At 45.0% G+C, this 24,140-nt stretch overlaps 1 protein-coding gene across 2 annotated transcripts in view; it reads left to right on the top strand.

The window, feature by feature from the left end:
- PAPPA2 (pappalysin 2) overlaps positions 1 to 24,140 on the top strand; it is a 280,635-nt gene that overhangs the window by 221,073 nt on the left and 35,422 nt on the right. For both annotated transcript variants that reach the window (XM_051856951.3, XM_089299442.1), the window contains one exon: positions 13,946 to 14,017. In XM_051856951.3, the coding sequence (XP_051712911.3) occupies positions 13,946 to 14,017 (72 nt within the window). The remainder of the gene's footprint in view (positions 1 to 13,945; positions 14,018 to 24,140) is intronic.

Here is a 24,140-nt window from a genome sequence, read left to right on the forward strand (position 1 = left end):
GGAATACATATCTTTAACAAATTCTCCAAGAAATTCCACTGTACAGCTTTGAGAAACATGACCATTGTGAAATAAAATACTGGCAAGATAAATATTTTAAGTACAAGCACACCTCTCTGTGGCATGGTTCATTTGTTTTGCAAATGATGTCTGCCTATTTTGTGGAAATCCCTGCGATCTACCATATTTCAAATGCCTTTATATCTGGAAACAGTACAGAACAATGGAATAAATTGCCTCATTTTCTCTAGTCTGCTTCCAATGATTTCATGTTTTGTAAAAAATGATGATATCTTATATTTTGAAAATATTGTCTTCAAAGTCATATATATGAGTATATTCTCACATATGTATATATATGCAATTTCATTTGAATCTCACCACAAAGCAATAAACTAGGAAAAGAAGGTAGTGTTATCTTGATTTTACAGCCACATTGGATGTTTTGAGATGGTTCCTCCAGGACTGAATAGCTGGCAAGAAATAGAGAAAGAAGATCCAGCCAATGTTTCTGACTCTTATGTCCAGCACACCATGAAAGGCTGCCACAGAACACACCAAAACACTGGAGTAAAAAGAAAAGCTTTATTGTCGGGAGCCAACAGGCTGTCTCTCCGTGCACAGTTAGATAACAGGTTTATGATAGCTTTGCAGAGAGAAGGAAGTGGGAGCAGCAGATTCCGTGAAGGTAGGGGGAGGAGTTAACACTTGCGGTTGGGTCATCTGGACATTACCTGATTTTTGGACAACCAGGCCCAATTTCAGGAAACTGAAACCTATCTCTAAGCAACTGATACTTATGTTGCAAGATGATGCCTAGGCCAAAACTTACCTTGCAAGATGGCACCTAGGATAAGATGGTATCAGTCTTGCCAATATTCCCCCCTTTTGTTTTTTATAAAGCAAGTGTTGTATGGGACTATATCAGCCCCCCAAAGAAGCCCAGGAGGGGTGCAAGGACATCAGTTAATCTTCTGAAGCTACTTCCTGCTGGCATGGGGCAGATTCTCAAGTCATTCTTGGGTAGGGATCCGGGTGTATCCCTGTAACAGCATCCGCTTGGTGGACTTTGGATTATTCCATTATTACTTCCTGTAAGCATCTGAACAGACAAGGCAGTGTGAAAGCCAGGGTAAGTGTAGTGGCAAGTAGCCCTAGGAGGGGCAGCAGCCAAGTAATGAGAGGACTCCATAGAGGAGAGGAAGTGAGGGGGTCGCTGGACCCTATGTGGCGATCTGTTGAAGAGTTTTAACACTTTGTGCCACCTGGCCTGAGTGGTTAACATAATAACAACACTGTTCTCCCAGAAAGATACAGGTTCCCCCTTTTCAGCTGTTATAAGGTCTAAAGCCTATCTGTTCTGTGGTAGGACTATCTAAAGCCTATCTGTTCTGTGCTAGTGAGGTGATTTGACTTTGGAGACCTCGGAAGGCATTGGCTGAGGTCTTAATGGACCTAGCGACTTCTTCTTGTAACTGTTGGAGTTTTTCTTGGAATTGGTTGGTCAAGATAACATTGGGGCCCAAAGCTGCTCCTGAAATCACTACATAGAAGAGGAAGGCTGTGAAGCTGATCCCAACCAAGACCAGAAGAAACGCTGCTCGTCTCCTGCAGGTAGAGGGGTTTGTCTTTAGAACAAATTCTGAATGATCCTAAAACATTAAGTGAGGGGAGAGGACCACCAATGCACACGGGCCAGGAGGGGAGTTGTTGATGCAGGAGTGTAGAGTATGATTACAAAGGAATGAGGCCCCAGGTGGGCTAGACAGGGAAGTAGTGGAATTGACGGTGATGTTGGTAACACAGGAATGCTGTGTTGTAGAAGTTCATTATGTTCTGCAGCCACGTTTGTAACCCAGCACATTGCATTTTCCCTCCTGAATGTAAAGGAAGGTGACCGACAACCCTCTGAGCATAGGGAGTACAGGTATTTCATGAATAAAGTGGCTGCAATGGGAGGTTCCTGAAGGGGCACACAGAAAACAATCTTGTCTGTAGAGGGCAGAAGGCAAGGTGGAAGAGGCCAGCGGACGAAGCACAGTAAGTGATAGATTAGTGAGCTGTAACCACATTAGAGGTGGTTTAATAGGTTTAATTAGCTGGGCTAGGTGTTTAGAAGATTCCTTTACTATATCAACTACCGCATCTATGGGGGCTGTCGGGAGCTGAGTGTAAACCCTGATGATTTTTACAGTTCCGTGTAGTCTCCTAATTGGAGCCAGTATATAAACTGATTGAGCCTTCAACCCTATTTTGCCAGTCCTAAAGATAAGGATCAGGTATGGTAATAGTCAAGAGGGACTGGACGTGTTGGGAGTATGAGGACTTGTGTGGGAACCATGAGGACCTGTCTTCATCCTGTGGCATGATTTTGGAGAGTTGTTTTCCAGGGAGACCATAACCATAGTCGGTATAGTAGTATTTACAGGACCATGATGGACAGCCTTTCCAGTATACATCTTCACATGACCCCTTGTCGTCTTTGGTCAGGCAGAGATAGTATAGGTATGCCTCCAGTTGGGATATAGTGTACCTGGTCTAGTCAAAGTAGGTGTGGGAGCAGGCCTGAGTGAAATTGAAGTACAGAATGATGGGGCCTGCACAGCCTGTAATAGGACAGAAGGCAGAGTTAAGTAGTTTAGAAGGAGTGGAAGTAGAAAGAATTTGGAATTGCCATGTGTGGCATGTCCCAGGAGCAGGTGCTGGTTTAGGGCAGGCACAAAGAAGCAAGAGGGAGAAGGATACTAGGAGTTTTATCATGGTGCATGGAAGATGGAGGGAGACAGTAAAAGGAGGTAGAGAAAGGTATAGATATCAAGGGGAGTGAAGTCTGAGAGGGTTCTTTGGAGGTGTAAGTCTTCAGTATCTGAAAGGAGCCAGGAGGGGGAGATGAGCAAGAAGTGTGTTTGATATTCACTCCACAGAAGTTGTAAGAAGAGTTGGTAGTGATATAAAAGAGTGTCAGTACTTATGCTTTGTTGGAAATGATGGATGGGTGGGTGTTCACCATTTCTCAGGGGCTGGTTCATCAATGGCAGAAGGGCCTGGGTCTTCAGATACCATTGGCAGTGGAGCTCAGATCTGGATAAACTAAGCTGTGATTGGCCCTGTGGGAGTAATGGTGTAAGGGGCAGGGGGAGTGCTTAATGTGAATGAAGTGGACCCACTGGGGGCTTCCCTGCAGTTCTGCTGCTGTAGAGATAGTTAGGATGACCGATAAGGTCCAGTCCATTTAGCCTGTATCTTGTTGGGGTTAGAGGGTAAAGAGGAATGTAAAGAAGACAGGAAGACACTGTCTCCCACATTTATAGGAGAGGAGTTGCCTGGAGTATCTGGGTATGGGGCTGGGCAGTTTCTGCATATTTCCATATATCTACTTGGAGGTACCTGAAGAAGGGTAGTGGAGCCACTGGAGGCAGAAGGTGGTTGAAAGGCCTTGGCCAGCATTTGAAGTCTGGCCTTCTGGGCTCTCCTGTCCTTCCCTTTATAGACCTTGAAGGCCACCTCTAGAATCTCCACCTGGGCCTCCTTCAAGGTGTTTTAGTTTTGCCTTGATGTCTAGGATGCTATGGGAAAAGAAATGGCTCATAAGACGGCTACGACCGCCAGGAGACACTGGGTCTAAGTTAGTGTATTGGAGGAGAGTCTGTATAAGGCACTGCACAAAGGCACATTTTCCTTTTTGTCTTGAATAATCTCTCCCAGTTTATCATAATTTACATCCTTTCTGGTGGACTTTATGAGTCCAGCCAGCAAACAAGTAATAAAATGATTTCTGACAGTGACACCATTAGGAGAATTATAATTCCCACTGGAGTCTTGTTCCGGGACCACATCTGCACCTACGGGCTGGGCTGGGTCTGTTTGATGGGTCTCATCGGCATGGAGACAAGACTGTTCCCAAACTTGCCTTCGCTCCTCCAGGAGGAAGGTGTTAGAAAGCGTCATAAAAACATCATGAAAGGTCAGGCCGGCGCCGCGGCTCACTAGGCTAATCCTCCGCCTAGCGGCGCCGGCACACCAGGTTCTAGTCCCGGTCGGGGCGCCGGATTCTGTCCCGGTTGCCCCTCTTCCAGGCCAGCTCTCTGCTGTGGCCAGGGAGTGCAGTGGAGGATGGCCCAGGTGCTTGGGCCCTGCACCCCATGGGAGACCAGGAAAAGCACCTGGCTCCTGGCTCCTGCCATCGGATCAGCGCGGTGCGCCGGCCGCAGCGCGCTGGCCGCGGCAGCCATTGGAGGGTGAACCAACGGCAAAAGGAAGACCTTTCTCTCTCTCGTCTCTCTCTCTCACTGTCCACTCTGCTTGTCAAAAAAAAAAAAAAAAATCATGAAAGGTCAGATCATAGGACTAGTTAGGTATTGAAAATCTTTGATGTGAGAGGTGGGGTTGGAGGTGAAAGAACTTACTTTTTCTCCAGTTTGTGATAGATTGCTGACTGAGAAAGGAACATGGACCCTGACTATGCCCTCTGCTGCCCCCACTTCCTGTAGGGGTAACAGGGAGGGGGGCTCCCTGGCTATCCTTCAAGAGTGACTCGGGTTAGGCTTAGGAGATGGGGAGTTGGGGGTCTGATACAACAAGGCAGGGATGTATACTGCCTTGGAGAAACGGAATGGGTGAAGGTTGGAGATGATTTTCAAGTGGGGGCCAGGGGGCACAGGCAGAGTAGGACTGGATGCCGCATTTTGAGATCCCATGAATGGGAAGGGGTTGTGCCAGAGGGGTGGTGGGAGTAGGAGCTGATGGTGCATTTTGAGATCCCTGAATGGGAGGAGGCTGTGCTGGTGCCTGTGGTGGGTCTAGGGGTGCTAAGGATGAGGCTCGTCTGCAGAATCAAAAGTAGAAGAAGGGGGTTCTGGATCTTTAGTATGAACCATGGAAGCTAAGAGAACCCGAGCTGGAGAACAGGAGGTGCAAAGAGAAGCTTTAGAGTGGAGATAGGAGAAGGCATGGACATGGGGCATGTCCTTTCCTGAACACTCACAGAATGGTCGAGATCCTGAGCAAGGTTGGGCTCAAGTGTGCCGTTAAGTGGCCATTTGGACTGGGCCATGCCAGACAGCAGAGGAAGACGAGGCGATGGCATTTAATATCCAGGGCCAATTGGAGAGGAATGAGATTACTCAGGAGACAACAGAGAGGAGGTTCTGACAGAATGTAGGACAAGGAAACTCCTGTAGTGACCTGAGAAGTCGGCTGACAGGTGGTAGGCGTCCCCAAGACCACATCAGTCTGACAATGAGAGTATGGGAGCCGAAGGTGAGGTTGTCACCCGCACCCACTGGTGCCCTGCACATAAGGCCTGTAGAAGCTGTGGTGCCTGGTATCAGAACTTCGAGGCTAAGTAGGGCCGAACCACAACCCAGAGTGTAGAAGTCTCGATGGGAGAATCCTCCACTCTCTCCACCTTACCTCAGGATTTTGAAAGGCTGAGTATGGTTGGAGATCATGCAGCATTTGGTAGCGAGGAAGTAGGTCCGGGGATGGGGGGTGGGTTTCTGTGGTTGGCTGAAATCCAGGATCCCCTGCAGGGCAGGGTTGCCAGGAGAACCTGGGTCCGAGTCAAGGCACCAATGAAAGGCTGCCGCAGAACGCATGAAAGCACTGGAGTGAAAAGCAAAGCTTTGCTGTCAGGAGCCAATAAGCTGTCCTCCGTGCACAAGAGAGCAGCAGGTCTTATTATAGCCTTGCAGAGAGAAGGAAGTGGGAGCAGCAGACTCCATTAGGGTAGGGGTGGGGTTAACACTTGTGGTTGGGCCATCTAGAAATCACCTGACTTCTGGCAAACCAGGCCCAATTCCAGGACACCAAAACCTATCTCCAAGAAAACGAAACTCATCTTGCAAGATGGCTCCTAGGCGGAAACTTATCTCCCACCTAGGATAAGATGGCGTCTCTTGCCAGTACAACATCCCCTGCTTCACCCTGTTTGCTGTAGTCTTTATTTTTCCTGCTGTGTATTTGGGTTTGCCTACCAAATAGAAAACAAGCCACCCCTCTAAACAGGAGAACCCCTCTTTTCTATATTCCATGTTTTCCCTATGAACTCTAAAAAATAATTTGAGACATTTGTACTTATGTGAAATAATGTGTCTCTATTTTGATTTGTTTTTAAAGAATAATCAAGTATGCATTTTAGATGCCTACAGGGTTTATTTCCCTTGCTCTGGCATTACATTTTTTTTCTGTTTTAAGATTCACTTATTTATTCAAAAGGCAGAGTTGCAGAGAGAGAGGAGGAGAAACAAAGAGAGAGATCTTCCATCCATTGGCTGCAACGTCCAGGGCTGGACCAGTCATAAGCCGGGCAACTGGAGCTTCTTCCGGGTCTCCCATGTGGTTGACAGAGGGCCAAGGACTTGGTCCATCTTCTGCTGCTTTCCCAGGAGCATTAGCAGGGAGCTGAATTGGAAGTGGAGCAGCTGGGACTAGAACCAATGCCCATATGAAATGCCAGCACTATAGGCAGAGGCTTAATCTGTTGTGCCATAGTGCTGGCCCCTGCTCTGAGCATTCTGTAGGTTTTCAAGCTTGCAAATGATGTCAGACTCCTCAAGTAATATGCTTTTTTGTTAAAGGAATAATTTCTAAGGACTTAGGTAGTCTAGGGTTAGGTGAAAAACCAAGAATAAGGGCCTCCTTGGTTCAAATACAATGTGACTTAACGCCTTGGAGCCTGGCTTCTCATCAGCAGCCCTACCTGGCAGAGTTGCCAAAGAAAGTAAAAAGAACACTGGAGAAATGTGTTGCACAATTTCTCACATAGTTCTTTTTTAATATTTATTTATTTATTTGAAAGTCAGAGTTACGCAGAGAGAGGAGAGGCAGAGAGAGAGAGAGAGAGGTCTTCCATCTGCTGGTTCATTCTCCAGCAATGGCTAGAGCTGCGCCAATCCGAAGCCAGAAACCAGGAGCTTCTTCTGGTTTGCTGGGGCCCAAGGACTGGGGCCATCTTTTACTGCTATCCCAGGCCACAGCAGAGAGCTGGATTGGAAGTAGAGCAGCCAGGTCTCGAACCAGCGCCCATATGGGATGCCAGCACTCCAGGCCAGGGCGTTAATCTACTGTGCCCCTCACATAGTTCTTAATTAAGTAGAACTACTTCAATTCACCAAGTAGAAATCCTGCATCTCCTCAAAGGTAGCACCAGCTGTCTATGAGAAAGAAAAATCGAAAAATGGTGTTCTAGTCTTTGTGTGTATATGTGTGTGTGCACGCGCGTGCGTGCGCGAGTTGCAGAAAAGAATGGATCATTTGTCTTTTTTGTGTCCCTTATACAAACTGGGCTGGGAAGAGAATTAGTGGCAGTTAGTGTTTCCCGCAGGAACAGGTCTGACTGAAGAAGCAGTTTCTAAAGCTTTTGTTTTGAGTCTGAGAAGAGAGGAGTGAACGTATGCCACCTTTTCTCATTGTTCCCAGGGCCTGATAGCTATGGGGAAACTGTAGGAAGTCTGATTTTCCCAGAAGGCCTCCCTGGGCCTCTGTTGCTGTAGTGTGGTGCCTTCTACCTTCCCCCTACACATAGGGGCTCGACCTTTCTGTGGTGAGAAATGTCCTGACATAAAGGAAAAAGGACTCACGGGGGCCCAGCAAGTGTCTGAAGCCAGGGCGACACACTGAGGGATCTGGTGGTGGTGATGGTGGTGGCGCCAAGTGCGCATGCTCTCAGACGCCCAGCAGGCAGGGCCTCCCCTCATACCTGCCCTGGGAACGGTGTCGTTTTCTCATCTGCTTTTCTTTCTCTTGATGTTTTTTCTCCTTTCCTTCTTGGTGCCGGGCTAATCCCATTTGCCCACTTATCTGTTAGGTTCCTGAGGGTAGGAAGGAGGTTTCCTTTGTCCCCAGCCTCTCCACAGTGCACGACTCCCTTCCTTTGTTGCACACAAGGAAAGCTGTGTGATTCCCAACAGCCCATAGGAGAGGATTCCCACAAAGAAACCCTTTCAGTTTTTCCGAAAAGCCTACGTTAAGTTGGATTACTTTATGATTGTCCTTAACCACTGTTGTCAAGAGGGTTTTATTATATCCCATGACCTTAAAATAAGAAAATTAATGTTTTAACTTACAAAGTAGTCGTCTTTTAGGAAGCTGATTTTATGGAGAGTTTTTTTTTTTTTTTTTTTTTTTGTAACACAGTGTGGCAATCGTTTGCATGTAAATGAGTTTTTCTAAATACTATTTGAAAGTGTTTCCTTTTGAAGTGCAAAAGCTTCCATCACCACATCGCATTTCACCTATGATTTCACTTCATAAATTCCTTGTTCACAGATTGAACAATGCTTTTCTTTTATTCAGTGCTCTCCAGACTATGAATTAGTGAGGTCCAAATTAATGAGATTTCCCTGTGCCTACACAGGGCAGGTTTGCAAGGATCCTTAACACTATGTGAAATGGCTCAACTCCCCCAGCTCATCAACCTAACTGTTCAGTGCTTTCCAATCCTATAAATTCACTTTTTAAATGTTTATTTTATTTATTTGAGAGAGAGGGAGATCTCCTTCTTGCTGGTTCACTCCCCAAATGCCACCATCTGTTGGGGTCTGGGCCAGGTCAAGGCCAGGACCCAGGAACTCCATCCAGGTCTCCCACACGGGTTGTAGAGACTACAGCTTCTTGAGCCATCATGCGCTGCATCTCAGGATGGGCGTTAGCAGGAAGCTGACAGCAGGAACAGAGCCAGGTCTCCACCCCAGGCCCTCTGATAACGTGGGATGCCAGGATCCCAAGTGGTGCCTTGACTTGCTAGGCCAAATGCCTGCCTCCAATCTTCTAATTTCTGATTTTGTTTTCCCAGATGTATCTCCATCATTCTTTAACTAGGAACAGAATACTTCCAAGGGAGAATCGGGATTGAAAAGAGAAAATAATGCCCCCCAGGAGCCATAGTTTCCAGAAGGTGGTCTGACTCCGCCTCTGGCTCCTCAGGCTCAGACCTTACCCCACCGGATGTCTCTGGAAGGTTACAGCTGGAGGGAAACAGCTCCGGAGCTTGCTGCTAATTGGTGCACACACAGATATATGGCTTGCAGAGGTCTGCTTTTTCACATTTCAAGTGTGAAATCCACCCCTCTAGACAGCAAGTGCTCCTCATTGCAGAAGAATAGGCAAGAGAGCCTCGGAGCAAAGGAGAAGAGGAACCAAAAGGCAGGGTGCTAAAATGTCCCAAGTAAACATGCTAAACAACGCCAGATTGATGGGCACAAGCATATGCAGCCATAAGGAAATTGTCTGAAACCTGGGCAAGGGCAGAACTCTGTGGCCTGATGTGATTGGCACCCCATTCTGTCAAGTAACTATTTCTAATGAAAAATAATTAAGCAGTTTTCTATTAGATGTTAGTGTTGGTAACCGACATTCTTGTGACGTTTAAGAAGACATTTACCCAGGCCACAGCTTTCATACAGTCTTATGACTATCCTGATTATCCTGAACAGGCCCACCTACCCATCTGTCCATCCTTCCTCCCCTCCTCCCCCACCCTCATTCCCTCCCTCTATCCCTTCATCATTTTTTGTACTTTTTTCTTTCTTTATTTCCCATATTCTTGCTTTTTAGAAATTTCCAAATGACCTGGCCTGGAGGAAAGTTTTGAACTTGTCTTCTTGTGAACCTTTTGTTTTTGGGAAGTTCCAAAACAGGTCCCTGGCACTTAATTGTTTGCATCCAATTCATGTGAAAAAGCTGCTTGCTAATCATATAATAGCAATAGGTGTAATGTGCTGTGCTCTGTGTCTTTTCAGATGTACTGTATATCATCATAATTTATCAAAAGTACTCCAGAAAATGAGAGGAGCACACTCACCTGTCACCAGGAGCTGGCCCCTCCCCTTCTGTCATCTCACAGTTTTCTTCCTGCTTCACTTCCCTTTTGCACCTCAATTGTGTCCATAAAATACAGTTCTAAAAAACATTTGAAGTTTTCGTCCAGTTGGGATCAATAAATAGTTGTTCAATTCATGGCAAATGCTTCTCTTCATAGGCCTGGGACATCTTAATGAGATGAGGGATGGGTGACTTTCACAGGCCAGAAGATAAAGGAAACACCTATAGATGAAGCCTAGCGTTAAGTGGTTGGAAGATACTCACTAACTGTCATTGCTCTGCAAGTCACTGAGATAAGAACCAGGAGAGGTAGACAGTCCCTGTTCTCAAGTATGTGGAAATGTAGGAGGGGTATGACACAGGGAGCACCGACTGTTGCAACTTTTATACAGACCAAGCTAAGTCGTTGGTCTGAACCAGCCTCAAGACTGAATTATAAAATATGTTTAAAAATCAATGAGATAGAGATTGTCAATTCCGCTACCAGGAATTTATTCTACAGATATACTTACACATATGTGAAATTATTTATATATGTCTTATTTGTTATAACAAAAGTCTGGAAGTAACCAGAATATTTATCAGTATGGTCTGGTTAAAAAATTAATGTGCATGTATTTAATCAAATACTATGTAACCAATAGAATGCATGAAATGAACACAACTCCAGGTAACATTGTAGAGTTAAATAAAGTAAGACAATCATAAGCCAAACCACCATATAATAAAACTATAATCTTCTACAATGTGTGTAAAGAAATAAAGAAATTATATGTATACATACCTGTTTATGCAAACAATATATATGTTTATCAAAAAACTAAAAAAAAAGATTAAAAAGGCTAAGTGGCTGAGAAGCAGGAGTAGGAAGGAAACTGCACGTTTTATGTCCTTTATATGTTATACTATGAATATGTATTACGTTTTAATAAGTTAAGCTACATAAAAATACAAAGATAGAAAAAAATTATAAATACTACACAGTGGTAAAAAAAAATGAAATCCTGTCATTTGCAACAAATGGATGCAACAGGAAAACATTATACTTAGTGAAATAAGCCAGTCCCAAAAAGACAAATGCCATATGTCTTACCTAAACTGTGGTAACTAATAGAGTATCTAATAGGTAATGTGTATTAGTTATATAATATGTAATGTAGTAATGTATATTAGTGCGATGACTTTGAACAGCCCTAGTCTCCAAAGTGTTTTGTTTCTCCTCACACTATTTGTTGAACTCTTCACTTAACATAGGGTTAATTTTATTTGTATAAAGTTAATTGAGAGTAGATCTTAGTAAAAAATAAGGATGGGAATAGGAGAGGGAGGAGGAAGAAGGGTGGGAGTGTAGGTGGGAAGGAGGGTACAGTGGGAAAAATCACTATGTTCCTAAATTTGTATATATGAAATGCATGAAGTTTGCATATCTTAAATAAAAGTTGTCTAGGTAAAAAATAAAACAGCAAAAAAGTCAACACTGACCACTTCCAACATTGAAAGATCCTTAACTTCAGTTCAGAATATGAGGGGTGAGCATTGTGGTGCAGCGGGCTAAGCTGCCACGTGCACCACCTGCAGCCATATCAGAGTGCAGGTCTGAGTGCTGGCTACTCCGCTTCTAATCCACCCCCCTGCGAATGCACATGGAAGGCAGCAGATAATGGCCCAAGTGCTTGAGTCCCTGCTACCTATGTGGGAGAACTAGATGGGGTTACTGGCTCCTGGCTTCAGCCTCACCCAGCCCTAGATGTTATTGGCATTTTGCATTTAACCAAAGAGATGGAAGGCCTCTCTCTCTGGCCCTCCCTATCACTATGCTTTTCAAATAAATACATAAATAATCTTTAAAAAGATATCAGAGAACAAAAAAAAAAGAAAAAATATAAATAATGAGAAAAATAGGGCAAAGGAACATTAGGAAAAGAGTTGAAAATAAAGACAATGGGTGGATGTTTAGCCTAGTGTTGAAACACCAGTTAAAATGTCCACATCCCACGTCAAACTATTTGGGTTCAATTCTGAACTCAAATTTCTGACCCTAGCTTCCTGCTCATGTAGGCCCTGAGAAGCAGGGAATTTGTGGCAGCCAGGTGGGCTCCACTTGGTCTGGGGTTACATGAAGGTAGCAGCTGCATTCTGCCCAGACCTAAGTTTCCCCACAAAGCACCCCAGGACAACACTGGCCTTCAGGGTTCTTATCTGTTGGAGAAGCAAATGACCCTTGAGTCCAGTGATTAGAACCTTGTTGGCCAGTTGGATCACTCCTTCAAGTGAATTCCTTTTGATAAAGGACACCAAGGACACCTTGGGCTAGTGGGGATAAACACGAGGCTGGGTCCTGTTTTTACATCGTAGGAGTTCAGTTCCAGAAGCCTTTGTACTTCTCCCTGCCTGACCTTGGTGCCTCTTTGAGTTCTGCTGATTCACAATAGGTTTATTTGTCCACTGTGTGGACGCCATTTTACTGTGAAAGGCTGAATAGTACTAACCAGAGATACAGAGAGTATGCTTTGGCCTCTGATCCTGGTTTGGGGACTGGAATCTTGTTCTCTAGGATTCCTGAGATCTGCTGCATGAGTTTGTTTTCTGTTGCTGTAATGAAACAACACCTGAGACTAGGTACCTGATAAAGTAAGGAAGTTTGTTTGATGCACAGTTCTGCTGACCAAGGGTCCAACCAGCATAGCACCAGCATCCTGGTGAGGCCCCCTGACTGCATTACAGATGGCCAAGGCATCATACTGGGGACCTGGGGGAGGGAGAGAGCAAGTGGCAAGCCAGGAAACCAGAGAGACTTAGGGGCCTAGCTTGCTCTTTTTATTTTTATTTCTCAAGATGTATTTCTTTATTTGAAAGGCAGAGTGACAGAAAAGAGAGACAGAGATCTCTGTCTGCTGGTTCAGTCCCCCAAATGGTCACAGCAGCCAGAGCTAGGCCAGGCTAAAGTCAGGAACCAGTAATTCCATTCAGGTCTCCGGCATGGATGGCAGGGGCCCAAACACTTAGAACATATTTTGTTGCTTTCCTAGGCACATTAGCAAGAAACTGCATCACAAGCAGAGCAGCCAGGTACCCCAAACAGCTCTTTAATATGGGAGGCCAGTGGCACACGTGGCACAGGCTGGCCCCTTGCTATTTTTATAATAATTCATTCTTGAGGGAACCAACTGGGTTCCTATGAGACCTACATCCAGTTTCTTCCGAGAGCAACATCCATAGTGACCTACCAGCCTTCCACTAGCTCATACCTGTTAAACGCCACCACGCCAGGAACCAAGCCTCTAACATGTAAACTTTTGTGGACCCCTCAGAACGTACCCAAACAGTAGCATCCGCCTTAGGTGGAGACTCTTCTTACAAGGTTGTTCACCTCACCGGCCTCTAAAAACCCACAGTACTTTTTAAGCAACACGCCTGACTCACAAAGTATTATAACATTATTTAAAATTTCAAAACATGTGGAATCAATATTATGCCCCAAACTGAATTAAACTTGTTATAATATGGAGGATGATTTTTTTAAAATGTTTAGTTTGAAAGGCAGAATGACAGAGAGAGGAGAGACAGAGATCTTCCATCCATGGGTTCATTGCTCAAATGCTTGGATTAGCCAGGGCTGGGCCAGACCAAAGCCAGGAGTCTGGAGTTCTAACTGGGACTCCCATGAGGGAGGCAGAGACCTTAGACTTGGGCCATCACCTGCTGCCTCCCAGGGAGCACGTTAGCAGAAAGCTGGTTCAGAAGTGAAGTAGCCAGGACTTAAATTGATTCCGGGCACTCTGATATGGGATACCAGCATCCCAAGTGGAGGCTTTGCCCCCTAGGCCAACCATCTGTCCAGGAAGATTTTAACACTTACAGCAGTCTGGAAATTTTGGTACCTTGTAGAGGAAGGAGAAAGAACGGGATAAAGCATCCTTGCGCTCAGAGCTCTGCCCTGTCACCACCTAGCGGGCGAGCAGTTCCCACAGGAAAGGCCAGAGGCCGCGTTTCTCCAGAGGCGATCAGGGTGTTGCCACTTGGGGCCTGGAGTTGGCTGGTGGGAGAAACTCAGGGTTCACTTTTCTTTATACACCTGATGTCATTTTTGTTTGTTTTCCGTCCTCTTTGTCTCGCCTGTTAGAGCATTGTGTGCACTGGCCGGCGTCGATGGCACCCAGATCCCCTGCTGATCCACTGCATCCAGTCCTGCGAGGTAAGCCATTCCCCCTCCCGAGTCCCAGGCTCCTGCCCTCAGGTCCACGTGCCCTTCCTTCAAATCCTCCTCCTTCCTCCACCTTTGTCAGTGTTTAATCTGTGCAATGTAGTTGGCTGCAGCGTCTCAAATTCACAGAAATGATGATTTCTGATTTTTGCTATTTTTTTAGCAAAATCTTCAGGGCTCCACTCTAACAAAAAGTAAGTTAGAAAGCAGTGAGAATGATTTAAAGCTTTGGGGTTCTGTCATGAGGCCTTGTTTGACATTAGGGAGATCAGGAGTCCACACACAGTTTTGTTGGACCACCGCAGTTTCTAGAAGCAATTTTATTTTGGTTGTCAATTGTTAAAAATGGGATTTTTCCATAAAGTCTTTCTGTACATATATAACATTGTGTGCATATGCACACACCCCCAATAAAAATAAGTATAAAAAGCTGTTTGTACAAAGATTTTTCTCTCGAGGAAGCACATCTAGCAGTTGTGGAAACAGTTAGCTGAGTGTGAGTAGCAGCTACAGCCAACCCCAGTGGGTGACTGTCTCCAGTTAGCAAACCTGGCCTGGCCCCACAGCTACAGGCCTGCCATGCCTTCCTCAATACCTTAACCACTGATGAAGCCAGACTAAGCCTTGACTGCCCCCAGGAACCCTGTCTACCTCTGTACACAGTGGATTCCACTTCCCATAGGGGAGCGGACTCTGGGTGCTGGGATTCCTTAGCTAGGTTAACCGGAGTTACCAAGGAAGAGTCAAGAATGAGACAGAGCCTGGTAGAGGGACAGTGAGCCAGCATCCTGACTTGGGGGAGGAAGAGTGTCTGTCTGTCTGTCTCTCTCTCTCTCTTTCACACACTAATACACACATGTGCACGTGGGTGCGCACATCAGCTAAGCCTCCCACCCTAGGAATAGCCCCTGACAAATATAGATACTCTCTTCTCAGTCACAACAGTCTTTGTCATCCAAGCCCTGGCTGGAAGTCACCTAGCCAGGCTGCAGGGGCGGGCCTGGCTTCTGCTTGTGTGCTGTGCAGGGAGCTGTTTAACTGCCACTGATTTCCAACAGCCTCCCCCACTGCAGACCCAACCACACACATGTTAATCCCTCTGTCCTCCACTATCTCCGTGTCTCCGGATCTAATTCTGGGAAACCGGGATCCACGGGAGGCCAGAGAGGGGGAAAGGGTGGGGTTAAAGAGAAAAGGGAAAACTGGGTGGGGAATGGATACCAATAAAACAGCGCCTTCTGAGAGTGCATGGGGAAAAATGCTAGCCTGGAGTAGGCCAACAAAACAGCTCATCTTCTGCCATCATTAGAAAAACAGATGGCAGCAGGGTGGGGAGGCAGGAGAGAGGGGAGTGAGTCATCAGCTGGGCAGGGAGTAGGAAGAGGGGAGAGGAGGCCAGGGAAGGAGGGAGATAAACAGACAGAGGACTCGCTCAGGCTGCTGGGAGGAGATCAAAGGTATCCTGAGAATTCCCTTCTGCTACTTCAATGCACAATGGCAAGTGGGAGGGAGGGTGGATGACAGGGTTTGGAGCTGGCGATGGTGCTTCCCAGGTTACAATACAGAGCTTTCCACATGCGTCCTCCCCGCTCCCCACACCCAGAACACCCTTCCTTGGCCCCTGTCAGTCCTTTTGTTGATGTGACCAGGACCAACGCTGCTTTCCCCGGATGTCCTCCCTGCTCCACTGCGGCTCTGCACAGCTGAGCTGTGAACCCGGTAGACTTGTTCTCAGTGCTTCTCAAAGTGCGGGCCCTGAACCAGCATGCCAGCATCACCTGGGAACTTGTTAGCCATGCGCACTCTCAGGTCCCTGTGCAGACCTGCTGCATCAGAGAGGGGCCCAGCAGTGTGTGTTTTAACAAGGCTTCCAGGAAATTCTGATGACCGCTCAAGTTTGGGAACCACCGCCCTAAGTGCTGTGGGAGCGAACAAGAGGGTTCCTAGGCTTTGCATCTGTGTTTGGAAGCGTTCTTTGTCCGGGAACAATTATAGCCAACATTATTTGCTCTATTTCCTGAGATCCCATGGGCAGGACAGGGTTTGAAAAGCTGGATGTTGGCTTCTAGTCTCTCAGCAAAGGCCAAGAGGACAGAAACCCATTCCGCTGGGAAGGGAAGAGCAAGGAAAAGGAGAAGCAATGCCCACAGGAAAGGAAAGGAAGCTGGACAGGGGAGGAGACCTGCAGAGCAGGTGAATGAAGTGAGAGAGAGAGGAGAGGGACTGAAACTGGCACGGGCAAGGGGCAACTTGGCGCACACTTAATTCTTTACTGGAAAAGGTCAGCTAAATATGTTAAGGAGAACTGAAAAATTCCAAAGCCCGAAAGAGAGAAGACAGACCCAGAAGCAGGACGAAGCCAAGGAATTGGGTGGGTGAGAGAAGTTTTAAGAAATGCGGCACGGAGATCTCAACTGAAATTGGGCCTTTTTCTGCCCAGAATCTGAAAGAGCTTACTTGCTTGCTTGCTGTTTTATTCTAATACAAAGTGTAATCCTGTGATACCCTCCTTCAGACATTCAGCCTTGCAGGAGTGGAGTGCATCATTCATGTTTCTCCATTAAAGCCAGGCAATAAGTCCATCACCCCACCTCTCCAGCCTCTGTTGTATTTTTTGTCTTCTGCACCTTTGTCCATGTCATGTCCACTCACCATATCCCCTTTTGCCTTCATTTCTCCACCATTCTAGGCTTCTCACATTTCTTAAGGGGCCTGTAAGTGTTCCTGTAAAAAAGATCCTGTCCAAATCATTCCATTTTTTTCTTAATACTTAGATTCCCCTTTTCGCAGCAAGAACATACATATTGCATATCTGTAAGCCAAGCTTGTTCTTTGGAAGCTGCAAATGGACATGGACTGGCAACTTGTTTAGCTGAAAGGATTTGCAGTCCAACAAACCTAGATGCAAATCCTCACTCAGGGAGGCATTGTCAGCCTCAGTGTCGGAATCTGCACTGGGAAGTGGGACAGCAGAGTCATTTTATGGAGTTGATAATGAGGATTAATGTGATAACCCACATAAAGTACTTAGTGTCGTGCTGGGCCCCTAAGAGAGTCTTATGAAAGGGTGTCTTTTGTTGTGCGCTGTTAGCTGTCTCATGAATCCTTACTCAGTGGACAAAGCAGAGCAGGGGCATTGCTGCTGGAATGACCTTGATATAATTAGGTACAAACTCTGAAGGTGGGAAAAGGGAATGAAAAGAGAAACAGAGTGTTCCCATGGAGAATCACTGAGATCGACAATTCACTAATCGCTTGGAGACGGTTAGCCATTATGTCTGATCGTCGCCAGGTCAGCTGGCCAGCAGATCCTGATATGAGTGGCTCTATTCATTCCTGTGGACACCACCCGGTTGGGTCTCAGTGTTTCTCCCCTGGGCTGCTGCATTCGTTTTCTCATTGTTCTGCCTATGCCCGCACCTGTGTCCGTCAGTTACCTTCATCCTCTCTCCTGCTATGCATGATGCTTCCTGTCGAGTCTGTCTTCTACTAGTTATATTTCAGGAACTCCCAATTGTTCGCACATTTAAGCCACATGCCTTTGTGTGTAGTAAATGGACCTTTGTCTTTCAACCTCTTGTCTTTTCGTATCTCTGTGTGCACTCTTTTCTCCAGACATAAGAAACTTTTGCAATCCAGTGTTCTGAAAGTGCATGGGTTTTGTACTCTGGGCATGCTTGCTGTGAGATTGAACATTGGTCCCACTTGCTGGGTGGCACTCGGCAAGCTCCTTTGCCTTCTTGTACCTCACTACCATCAACAGTTTTTATAGGGTTATTAAAATAGGGTTTTAACAGCAATGCCTGTTTCATAAAGTTGTTGGGAATGTTCCTTCATAAAGCCACATTTACAAATGGAATACTATAGGCAGTGAACTCAGTCTAATGTTTTGTACATTAAACTCAAGAAATATTTATGTACTAATATACAATTTAACTTGCACATTGCTTATGAAGTGATAGATAAGCATATTAATCTTCAGTGATAAATATGTAGGAGAGAATAATGTGAAGAGTATCCATTTTATTTATTTTTTAAATTTTTTATTTAGTAAATATAAATTTTCAAAGTACAGTTAATGGATTAAAATGACTCCCCCCATAATTTCCCTCCCACTCACACCCCTCCCATCTCCCGCTCCCTCTCCCATTCCATTCACATCAAGATTCATTTTCAATTATCTTTATATACAGAAGATCAATTCAGTGTATATTAAGTAAAGATTTCATCAGTTTGCACCCACACAGAAACGCAAAGTGTAAAATACTGTTTCAGTACTAGTTATAGCAATTACTTCACATTGGACAACACACTAAGGACAGATCCCACATGAGAAGTAAGTACACAGTGACTCCTGTTGTTAACTTAACAATTTGACACTCTTGTTTATGGCGTCAGTAATCTCCCTAGGCTCTAGTCAATAGTATCCATTTTATCAATCATAGAAATAATATTATTATTCCACACAATTCCATGCCCCTCATCTCTGTACCTGTTGTATCCCCTTCCTGGATTTCTGATCCACTCCATGTTTCTCTCTGTCAGTGACTCTCAACTGTGAATAATTTTACACCCTGCACCCCCTACTAGGGGACATTGGGTAATATTTGAAGACATTTTTTTTGTCATGAGTAGGTGAGCGATAAGACCTACTGAAGTCTCGTGGGAGGATACCAGGAATGCTGCTAAGCATTCTACAGGGCACAGACAGCACCACGCAGCAGTTATCCTTCCCGAAGTGTCAGCAGCTTTGCTGTTGAGAGACTCTGTGCTGGAGCATCTCCATTGATTCTCCAGCGCATTTCCAGACATCTCCTCCTCTTCTGCCACCACCCGCCCCTATCCGTAGACGAGGTTTGCAGCCAATCTCTGGTCTCCATTTTACCACTTACCACCTTAGGGAAGGTGTTGGCTTCCTGTGTGTCAGTCTGCCTACACCATGACCGCTTGCATGCTGAAAACATCATCTTTCTGTTAGTTTCTTCTGTTGTCAAGAAACAGCCCATTATACTCAGTTTATGTCTTTATGACTATTTATTACATACTGGCGGTTGCCAAGGTTAATCGATGTTCTTAAGGCCATCCATAAGAGTTATGAAGCCCTTTAAGATTTTTTTTCACATAAATTTCCCTAGGTGTTAACTACCATTTTTTCTTTCTTTTTTTTTTTTTAAGATTCATTTACTTATTTGAAAAGCAGAGTTTACGGAGAGACAAGGAGAGAGAGAGAGAGAGAGAGAGAGAGAGAAACAGAGGAGAGTGATTCTGTCTACTGGTTCACTCCCTAAATGGCCTCAACAGCTATGGCGGGGATAGGCTGAAGCCACCAAGCGAGAGCTTCTGGGTCTCCCACATGGTTGCAGGAGCCCGAGGACTTGGGCCATCCTCCGCTGCTCTCCTAGGCACATTGGCAGGGAGCTGGATCAGAAGTAGAGCAGCCCAGAACCCAAACTTGCACCCATATGGGATGCTGGCATCGCAGGCATCAGCTTTACCCACTATGCCACAGTGCCAGCCCCAGCGACTGTTTCTTGTAGAAGCTCTTGCATATACCCTCCTAAATGCCTGCCATCTCACCTTCCACATTATTTCAAGATGAGTCACTAGGTCTGTCCTCTCATGGGTGCTTTGTTAACTCCACACCCCCTTCAAAGCTGCAGATCTGGTTCGTCTGGGGCACCTGCTTCTACTCCATTACAGATGGGGGTGGGAGCTGAGAATAGGACTTTGACTTAGAAAGTCTTCAGCTGGCAGAGACTGAGCCAGTCTGCTGTGGAATGGCACAGAGGAAGTAAAGGCAGAGAATAAAAGCCCTGTCATGGGTAGAATCAAAAGTCCTTGGGGCCACGTAAAGGTGGCTTACAGCAGCAAAGGAAAGCTCCCTAGGGACCTGGAGGCGGTGCTGGGCTCCGATCCATCCGTTTTAGATATCTCTTTGGGCAAGTCAGTTGAGTTCTCTGAATTTCAGTTTCCTCTGCTTTGAATGTGGAGAGAAAAAATTTGTCTCTTAAAACTGTTTTCAGAATCCAGGTTCAGGAACCAATGGAGACACTCCCAGGGGGGAGTGGCCTGGGGCCTGTGGAAGGTCACAGCTTGGTCAAGGGTGGGTCATGCTAATTTCTTAGGGCTAGTGGCAAACCTGCCCTTGTTTCTGGGACTTCTTTGCCTTCCACATGGGCTTTGGTCCTTCTCTTATGGAGCCCCTTTGCACATCTCTGACCTTCCTCTTGGCTAGCCTTGACTTCTTACTCACTGGAGGAATTGTATCAGGACAGTCCTGTTGGTACTATCCTTCCCTGACAATGGATCCAAGGCCAGTCCTGGTTCTGGTTTTATTACTCTCATCCTGGAACTAACCTGCAAAAGAAAACTCAGTCGGAGGTTGAATAGCTGTGAGAGTCAGAACATGGTAAAGGGTGCACAGTTAGCTATTTTATGAATGCCTGATAAACATTAATTGAGAGAGTAAGGAAGAATAATAAAATTTAACTTCTCAGTAATACTGAATGACTCTCATTCAAAATGAAAGTATTACTTTCCCCCACCATTAAATTTTCGTAAGCTAGTGGCAGGCATCGTGTGTGTGTGTGTGTGTGTGTGTGTATTAAGAGAGTAAAAGGCCAGCACTGTGGCTCAATAGGCTAATCCTCTGCCTTGCGGCGCCGGCACACCAGGTTCTAGTCCCGGTCGGGGTGCCAGATTCTGTCCCAGTTGCCCTTCTTCCAGGCCAGCTCTCTGCAATGGCCCGGGAGTGCAGTGGAGGATGGCCCAGGTCCTTGGGCCCTGCACCTGCATGGGAGATCAGGAGAAGCACCTGGCTCCTGGCTTCGGATCAGCGGGATGCACCGGCCGCAGCGCGCCGGCCGCGGCGGCCATTGGAGGGTGAACCAACGGCAATGGAAGACCTTTCTCTCTGTCTGTCTCTCTCACTGTCCACTCTGCCTGTCAAAAAAAAAAAAAAAAAAAAAAAAAAAAAAGAGAGAGAGAGTAAGAAATCAAGCTAGGCTGGGGGAGATTTGGTTAAGGATTGCTTAATATACTTTGGAACCCTTATCTAACCATTTTGATGTTCTTAAAGAAAGGAGCTGTCAGAAGAATAGATGAAAAGCAATGTAGTTTATACCTTGTTAAAAGAAGAAGGGGTTGAACAATAAAAAGCTGCTTTCTTGTAAATTTGATTTTTCTGCTAGAAAAAGCTCTAGGACAAATTTCTCTAGGTCCAAGTCTTTTATTTATAAGGAACATGATTGCATGTTCTGTGTCAGATGGTTTAGTCACTGTGATAAAGGAGAACCCAGATATGCCAATCCAGGCTAAATGATATGCCCCTAATTTAAGAGGGCAAATAGGGAGTTGGCCACATCATGGATTGTTACCATACATTGTGCTGCACCGGGAGACTCATCCAGGGGAACACTCAGGGCTTGTTCTGGCCATACCGTATCTTCCAACGTTCCATGTGGGCAATGGATTCAGTTGATGAATTCTTTTTAAAAAAATAGCATATATTTTTTCATGTGTCTGTTGGCCATTTGGATTTCCTCTTTTGAAAAATGTCTTTTGAGGTCCTTGGCCCATCTCTTAAGTGGGTTGTTTGTTTTGATGTTGTGGAGTTTCTTGATCTCTTTGTAGATTCTGGTTATCAACCCTTTATCTGTTGCATAGTTTGCAAATATTTTTTTCCCATTCTGTCAGTTGCCTCTTCACTTTCCTAACTGTTTCTTTTGAAGTACAGAAACTTCTCAATTTGATGCAATCCCAAATGTTAATTTTGGTTTTGATTGCCTGTGCTTCTGGGGTATTTTCCAAGAAGTCTTTGCCGGTACCTATATCTTGCAGGGTTTTTCCAATGCTCTCTAGTAATTTGATGGTGTTGGGTCATAGATTTAAGTCTTTAATCCATGTTGAGTGAATTTTTGTGTAAGGTGAAAGGTGGGAGTCTTGCTTCATGATTCTGCACGTGGAAATCCAGTTTTCCCAGCACCATTTATTGAATAGACTGTCCTTACTCCAGGGATTGGTTTTGTATCCTTGATCAAATATGAGTTGGCTGTAGATGTTTGTTGGTGAACTCAAAAGGCTTCCATAGCCTTGGCGACTCACGACAAGAGCCTAGGGTGATTCCTGATGCCATAAACAAGAGTGTCAATTTGTTAAGTCAACAACAGGAGTCGCTGTGCACTTACTCCTCATGTAGGATCTCTGTCCTTAATGTGCTGTACATTGTGATTTAATGCTATAACTAGTACTCAAACAGTATTTTTCACTTTGTGTTTCTATGTGGGTGCAAACTGCTGAAATCTACTTAATATATGCTAAACTGATCTTCTGTATATAAAGAGAATTGAAAATGAATCTTGATGTGAATGGAAGAGGGGAGTCAGAGGGAAAGGGGAGGGTTGCGGGTGGGAGGGAAGTTATGGGGGGGGAAGCCATTGTAATCCATAGCTATACTTTGGAAATTTATATTCATTAAATAAAAGTTAAAAAAAAGAAAAAAATAATAAAAAATTAAAAAATAAAAAATAAATACAGATTAATATAGCTGAAAAAATAGTATATATTTATTTATTTTGAAAGGCAGAGAAAGAGAAATGCAGGTAGACACACACATACACAGATATCTTCCACTTGCTAGTTCATTCCCCAAATGCCAACAATGGCCAAGGCTGGACCAGACGGAAATCAGGAGCCAGGGACTCAGCCCAGGTCTCCTATGTGAGTGGCAGGGGCACAACCACGCCTCTGCCTTCCAGGGTTGTCATTAGCAGGATCCTGGAATCTGGAAGCTGGAGCTTGGAATCAAACCCATGCATTCTGATATGGGGTACAGGTGCCCCAGCTGACACATTAATGACCATGCTAAACACCCGTCCCTGGTAGTTTTTGTCTTGAGAATGTTTAAGAAGTACCGGGGTGGGGTGCTTATTGTTAAAATTCAGATTCTTGGGTTGTATCCCTCTTTTCTGGTTCTCACATCTGAAGCGTGGTGTGACGTCCAGGAATCTGTTTGCACAGCACATACCATAGGTGCTGCTGATGCAGGTGCTGCTGAGCTGCCCTTGCAGCTTACTGATGATCCTACACAGCAGACCCAGGCTCACAGAGAGGGAGAACAGGATCCGGCTTCTGACAGTTCTTGCGTAAATGAAGACATTTGAAACAGAATAAAGTTCAGAAGGAGCAAGGGAAAAAGTAAAAGCACCTGGTAGACTCGGGTACAACTAAAATTATGTAAGAAAGAAAACACTGGGTTGCTTTAAAATTGTAGTTAGAATATTCAAACAATTATAGCTTATGGGTAAGCAGCAGCCTGGCTCTGTCCTTGAAGCAAGCCACAGGCAGATAAGTACAAGTGAGACCAACAGAAAACGAGCAATCCATTGTTTTATTGTGATTCTCACCATTGATCTTGTCCTATTTTCTCTTTAGGTTTAGCCTTTTTAAAATACAGAACATGTTGAAGAGAACAAAAATGATATAAAACCACCTTTGGGGAAAAAAAACAAAAGAACTGGAATTTTTAGTCTAAAATGAAAAGAATAAATGTCAATGTAGAAAATATCTTTGTGTATGAAATATTTTACATAGAGAAGGAAGAGTTAATAGTTGCCACTCCCCAGTAAAGATAGAGTAGAAAACAATGGCTTAAAATACTAAATGAATCCTTTAAAATCAATCTGTGTGAGAATGTCCTGAAAGTGTTAACTGCTACACAAGGTTATAAAGGGAAATGTTTAAGTGGGATATTAGTCTTTGGAGAGTTTTAAAGGGATAGGTTTTCTACTGTCTCTTGACACAGCTCAGCGTTTTCTTCTGTCTCAAACAATGGAGGTGGTTTGGAATTCTCTTTACCTGTAAATCTAGCACTCTATGGATTTAAATGCAAATATATGGTGTTTTCTTAAAGCAGCCAATAGAGATATTTTTATGTGTTATTACCACATCGGGATTTATATAGGAGGGAACTTATAGTGGAAAGATGAGACCTGGGGGACAAATTCAGCTTCATCGCAGTGGATGCAGTACTGAGATGCAGGTAGAAAGGCGTATTGTTTTTGCACGCGTACTAGCTGATACCAGCAATGCTCCCATCACTAATGCCTTCCATCTG

The sequence above is a fragment of the Oryctolagus cuniculus genome, chromosome 7, assembly GCF_051225735.1.
Source record: "Oryctolagus cuniculus isolate XC-2025 breed Fujian yellow rabbit chromosome 7, ASM5122573v1, whole genome shotgun sequence".
NCBI classification, from domain to species: Eukaryota; Metazoa; Chordata; class Mammalia; order Lagomorpha; family Leporidae; genus Oryctolagus; species Oryctolagus cuniculus.